The sequence below is a fragment of the Elephantulus edwardii genome, unplaced genomic scaffold (genome assembly GCF_000299155.1).
Source record: "Elephantulus edwardii isolate Elephantulus edwardi_28Jun2011 unplaced genomic scaffold, EleEdw1.0 scaffold00037, whole genome shotgun sequence".
NCBI classification, from domain to species: domain Eukaryota; kingdom Metazoa; phylum Chordata; class Mammalia; order Macroscelidea; family Macroscelididae; genus Elephantulus; species Elephantulus edwardii.
The window spans coordinates 10,349,906-10,356,363 of record NW_006399787.1 but is presented as its reverse complement, the minus strand read 5'-3'; the positions used below and the strand labels follow the sequence as shown (position 1 = coordinate 10,356,363).

The 6,458-nt window shown below is 41.3% G+C and overlaps 1 protein-coding gene across 2 annotated transcripts in view; it reads right to left on the bottom strand.

Annotated features, from left to right (window-relative positions):
• Positions 1-2,627: 2,627 nt before the first annotated feature.
• The window catches only part of TMED10 (transmembrane emp24-like trafficking protein 10 (yeast)), a 54,848-nt gene continuing 51,017 nt past the window's right edge, over positions 2,628-6,458 (bottom strand). Inside the window, exons 4-5 of one of the 2 annotated variants that reach the window (XM_006884670.1) lie at positions 5,432-5,468; positions 2,628-3,137 (exon numbers count right to left, since the gene is read on the bottom strand). In XM_006884670.1, coding sequence (XP_006884732.1) covers positions 3,016-3,137; positions 5,432-5,468 — 159 coding nt within the window. In that variant the 3' untranslated portion in view covers positions 2,628-3,015. Of the gene's footprint in view, positions 3,138-5,431; positions 5,559-6,458 lie in introns of both variants that reach the window. The other variant, XM_006884669.1, reaches the window with a different exon arrangement.

Below are 6,458 nucleotides of genomic sequence, written 5' to 3'. Positions count from 1 at the left end.
GAACAGTGAGGAATTTTTGTCCATCTGGACAGAGTATTCAACAGTAACAGAACACACCTAAAATAGTTTCTGCTAGTTTTTATTTGAGAAAATTTACACAAAGATCCCCAAATCTAAACACAAATGAATCTGTATAAATCCCACATGCCTCCTTCAACCTAAAACAGAAAAATAATTTTATGACAATGGATGATATAACCAACTTTACTTAAAAAGTGTCATTCTCCTTTATATTATACAGGCCATCTTGAAAATATGCTCAAAACTGGAAGGAAAGAAACAGCATTCTCACTTTCAAAGCTGACTTATTCTTGCACTGGTCTCTTACTAGAGGCCAATAATTCTTGTGTTTAGATAAAATCAAAGGGCTTTAAAATTAACTTACCAAACCCACAAATGTTGGTATTGTGGCATGAGAAAAGGAATGGACGTGAAAAAATTTCAGTGCCACAAAGCTCAAGTTTAGTCACATTTGGGGGAAAAACCCATTAACAAAATAAAAGTGTTTTCCTCTATTCTCTCTGAAATTTTTGTCACAGCAGACTACAAGCAAGTAACCTTTACTGCTCCTAGAGGAAAGGCACCAGCAGAAGTATCTTGTTAGGTTAATGGTACAGATTAGAATTTCACCTTTAAATGTCAAAGGATAGACTGTAACCCATAGACTTCCTCTTTTTTCTACTTGGCTGTCCCTTCTGTCATTTAATAGATGCAAAACTGCAGTGAGGCTTTCTCCATACTCATGCCCTGTCTCTCTCACTGCCGTGGAGTCAGAACTGACTCATAGCTGATGCTCCTCTGGGTTTCTGAGGTTATAAAAAAAAAGACTGCTCGGCTTGCTCAAACCACCAGAGAGGTGTGGCCTTTGGGTGTCCACAGCACAACACACAGGGGATTAAGCGGCCATAGGAACCCTTGTTGCCCCAAGGCACCAATTCTGGGGCCAGAGTCTCAGAAGCAGTACTTCTCCATTCCTACCAGCAGATGGCGATGCTGCACAAGTTAACATAGAACCATTTTAAGCTACTCAAGAATTTATATAGGGAGTCAAAAGAAAGGAGAGAGAAAGAAAAAAATTGAGTTCACAGTAGCTGGACCATTAAAACTACAGCCTGAGATTTTAGCGTAACTCATTCCTTTTTACTAACCAGGCACCGCCAAAGCAGTGTTCTCTTTTAATGTGCTGCTTAACTGCAAACTTTTTGAAGGCCCTAAATCATGTAATTCTTGCCATAGCAATTAGACAAGCCCTGGAACAGCAGAACCAGAAAGAGATTACAGAAAAAACAAATTTCTGTCCTTATTCCTGGAAAAGTGGGAAAAATTAAAGTTCTATTTTTCATAAATGTTTATTAATATAGTTACTTGTATCTACACTTTCCTGTAACATTTATATTGACCTTTTGCTCCACAGTGATTATTTCATAATAGAACCTTTTGTCTTAATTCTCTAGACATACCAAAAGAAAAGAGATCAAGTCAGAGACTGGTAATGCCCGAGAACCAGCAAATCTTACTGATTTTTCCCTTGGCAGAAGTTGTGTTAAAAATTCAAATGGCCATATTCAACTAAGGACTTTGTATACAGGCTATGTAAGAAATCTTCAAAACTCAAAAATAAAAAGAACAATTAGAAAACAAGCAAAAGACACGAACACACATTTCACTGAAGAGGATATACAGATGGCAAGACGTACATGAATATATGCTCAACAACATTATCCACTAAGGAAATGCAAATGAACACAGATAATTTAGCAGAATGGTTAAAATGAGTATCGTAATAGTACCAAAAGCTGGGGAGGATGTTGGGGAACTAGATTAGCCATACATCACTAGTGGGGATGTAAAATGGTGCAGCCACTTTGGAAAAGAGTAGGGTAGTTTCTTGAAAAAATAAACATATGCTTCTAGATAACGCAGAAATTGCTCCCTTGGGCATGCATCTGGGGGGGAAAAATTATGTCCACAAAATAACCTGAACATGCATGCCATAGCAGCTTTATTCAAAATACCCCCAAACTGAAAACCACCTAGATGTTCTTGGGCAGGAGCATGGTTAAACTGTGGCACACCCATGCTATCAAGTATTGTTCAGCACTAAAAAAAGAACAACTCCTTGGTTCATGCAACAATCTGGATGGGTCTCAAGGGAATTATGCTACATGAAAGACGAAATCTCAAAAGGTTACATACTGTAAAGATTCCATTTATAACATTCTTGAAATGACAAAATTAGAGAGAGACATACACACAGAACAGATTACTGGTTGCCAGACTTGAGAGAAAGGAGGGTGATGACTGTTCTGTATCTTGTGGCTGGTGGTCACATAAATCTACACACAACGGCACAGAACCAAACCTTATGCACGTACACAAAAGTTCAACAGTTGAGCATGAATATTTTAATTCTCTCTAAAACAAAATGAAATTTCAAGAGTCATCTACAGTTCAAAGTTCACGTTTGTGAGCTTTTATATACGTTCGCCCTTTTGAGAGACATAAAGTTGTGAAAACAGTATTTCCAGGCTTAGTTCAGCTCAGGGGCAGAGAACCGTAAAAGCGTATTCAGAGGCAAACCCAGAGGGAACAATCGAAATGAAACAAGTTCAACACGGTCGTACAGCTCTTGAGAAGAGAAGGAAGAGTGGAGGCCCAGGCTGGCGGGCAAGTGGGAAAAAGAAAGAAAACATGGTTCAAATGGACCATGTGAGGAAACCCAGGTAAAAATGCTGGCTTTGGCATTATCTAGGGATCCCCTAGTTTCTTCACAGGTGACCCTAATAATAGACCTACTGTTGCAAAACCAGTCCAAACCCTACCAAATTAAAAGAAGTCTCTCATTGGCTTGTTGGGTCTAGGTGGTACCCCATGTCCCCCCACCCCAAAAGAGATCAGTTCTGGTGAGAAAAGCTCCAGTGTTTCTTGGTGGTGCTGTTGGTAGGGTGCCTCGGGCCAGGCGTGTTTCAGCGATGTTCTGCTGAGTGATACAGGGTGGGAGGGGATGGCGCCCCATTACTCAATCAACTTCTTGGCCTTGAAGAATCGTCGCAGGTAGAAGACCTGCCAGGTGGCTAGTCCGATGAGGCAGAACATCGAAAAGATGCTAAAATACAGGACCCGAGTGTTCGTTGACTCTAAAACAGAACAAAAGCACAGTAAATATAAGGACCTGAGACTCAATAGCTTAAACAATGGGAAGAGGAAAAAGCAGTTAATTAGTGTTACTCTGTCTCTAGACCCAATGGCAGAATTTAAAACTTTTTTTGTCTAAATTTTTTATTTATTTATTCTTTTTATGTGTGTACCATCAAATTGGATCTGACTGGTACAGGAGGCGATTGTTCCTCCTTCTTCAGCAGAGCATCTGGTGGATTTGAACCGCGTACCTCTGGGATTGCAGTGCAGTTTCCTGCCACTAGGCCACCAGAGCTCGCCAAGAATTTAAAACTTTTTAAAAAAAATAAATGTTACATATGAAATGTTAAAATAGACAAAAATTAGTATAAAACTACTATTTTATAATCTATAGTCACTGTACCAAAAGGAATTGGCAGACACAGAAGAATTTCATGAAACAACATATGAGCAAGAGCCTGTGCTGATGGAGGATGTTCAACCTACTCTGAAAGAACTGGCAAAAAGCAAGGCCCCAATAATTAATGGCATACTGACTGACATATTTCAACAAACAGATGCTGCCTTGGGTGTGCTCACCAAGTTGTGCCAAGAAATCTAGAGGACAACCACCTGGCCTAATGATTGGAAAAGATCTATATTTGTTCTCATTCCAAAGAAAGGCGATCCGACAGAGTGTGGAAATTATTGAACAGTATCATTGCTATCACATGCAAGCAAGATTCTGCTGAAGATTATCCAAAAATGACTGGAAGAGCACATCAGCAGAGAACTGCCTGAAGTGCAGGCTGGATTTAGAAGAGGCCGTGGCACTAGGGATATTATAGCTAATGCCAGATAGATCTTGCTGAAAGCAGAGAGTACCAGAGGAATGTCTGTGTTTCATTAACTATGCAAAAGAATTTGACTATGTGGATTACAACAAGCTGTGGCTGACTCTGAGAACAATGGGAATCCCAGAACACTTGATTGTGCTAATGCGAAATCCATACTTGGACCAGGAGGCAGTTGTCAGAACAGAGCAAGGAAACACTGCATGGTTCAAAATTGTTAAGGGTGTGTGTCAAGGATGTGTCTTATCTCCTTATCTTTTCAATCTATATGCAGATTATCTGGGAGGCTGGGCTCTATGAGAAGTGTGGACCGGAAGTAGACTCATCAACAATCTGTGTTATGCAGATGACACAACTCTGCTTGCTGAAACTGAGGAGGACCTGAAGTGCTTGCTGCGGAGGGTCAAGGATAGCAGCCTTCAATATGGATTGAAGCTCAACATCAAGAAAACAAAGATTCTCACCACTGGACTGACTGGCAGCATCATGATAGATGATGAAGAGACTGAGATTGTTGACAGCTTCAGTTTGCTTGGCGCTACAATCAATACTCTTGGTACCATCAGCCAGGAAATTAAAAGACAAATTGTACTGGGAAAGTCTGCTCTCAGAGACCTCTCCAAAATACTGAAGAGCAACAATGTCAGTCTGGAGACTAAGGGGCATCTGATACAGGCCATGATCTTTGCAATTACTTGCTATGCATCAGAGAGCAGGACAATGACTAGGGATGATAGAAGGAGAATTGATGCCTTTGAGCTGTGCTGCTGGAGAAGAGTACTGAACATAACATGGGCTGCTAGGAGAAGAAGTTCGTCCTGCAGAGGGTGAAGCCAGGCTGCTCCTTGGAGACAAGGATTCTGAAGCTCCATCTGACATACTCTGGATATGCTGCAAGGTGGGATCAGTTCTTGGAGAGGGACATCATTCTTGGGAGCGTGGAGGGACGGCGCAGGAGAAGAAGACCCTCAGTGAGATGGGATTATTTTGTCACTGGGGTAATGGGGATAGGTGTGTTGGAGATAATAAGACTGGCAGGGGATAGAACAGGGTTTAGGGCGGGGGTCGCTATGAGTTGTAAGTGACTCCACGGCACATAACAATAACAATAACCACCTGATAACGTTGTTCTGTTAAGTCAGAACTAACTCATAGCTGATGTTCCAGTGGGGCTTCAGAGTCAGTAAATGGCACGGAAGGAGACAGCTCATATTCCTCATGCTGACAGCAGATAATACAGTCAATTGCATACTACAGCAGAAATTTCTATTCCCTTGAAAACCCAATAAAGCTTATTTACCTTTAGCGGCCAACAACACAGAAGCAATTTCCTTTCCACATATCTCCTGACAAAACTGAGAAAAGTGTACAACAGAATGTGAAGCTGCTCCAACTTCAGAAAAAGCAGCTGTCTCCTTTATGGGCCACTCAGCACAAAGGGGAGAGCCCATTCTCCTCACCATTGGTGTCCCGCATCTCCTCCTCTCTTCTCTTCATGTACGCAAAATCATTGACGATGGATTCGGAGAGGTCCTCCAGGCGTCGCAGCTCCACCTCTAAAGGTTTCAGCTTCTCAACCTTTGCAATCTGGAAAAGAAAGGGATTATATGAGCCCCACTTCTAGGGGGGAAAAATTGCTCCAATTAAGAACACAAGCAGCACAGACGTATTATCAAACTTAAAATATCTTCTGCCATCATCCCAATATATTTTATTATTTGGGTTTCTTCCCTTCCTTACATACTATTTGCTTATGTCTTCACCTAAAACTCTTACAAGTGTCAGACATTTATTTTGACTGAACCATCTTTGGATGGATTATAATACGGTAGGTTGTAAAATAAAACCTGTGAAAATTGGACTGGTGTAAGGTGCAAACCTTACAGAAGAAGAAAAACGTGATTATTTTCCTCTAGAATGAGTGACAGAAAAATGGTAAGACTGAATGCTCGCAGGGGCAGAACGTTCATGGGACCCGGCCAGCACGCAACCTCCTGTTTTCACAGGCTTCACTGTATGTTCAGGGGATATATTGTTTCAGTGAAGCACTTGACTCTGTCCTTTCAGCTATGTCTAAGAAAACAAACAACACTGTTAGTATCGTAAATGTGAGAATCAGGCCAAACCAGGTTCAGAAGAAAAGTCACTCATTTGAACATACAAATGAGAAAGTACACATCATTAAAAATATTAAGAAAGTCACTCAGAAGGCAAAATTAGGGAATTCTGGTTGGTTTGCTTAAGTCTCCCACCACTTTCAAGGTTTACAGCATCATTCCAACACCCATGCTTGCTCCAAGCTCCACATCTCACTGTGGCTGGGTGTTGCTGAGTGCATTTCAACTCAGTAACCTCAGGAAACAGAGTACAATGGTCCCATTGGGCACTCTAGGCCCTCATGAAGGGAGCAACTGGGTGGGTTTGAACACTCAACCCCTGGGTCAGCAGTCAATAATTTAATGGATTTGCTACCAGGGCTCTCAGAGA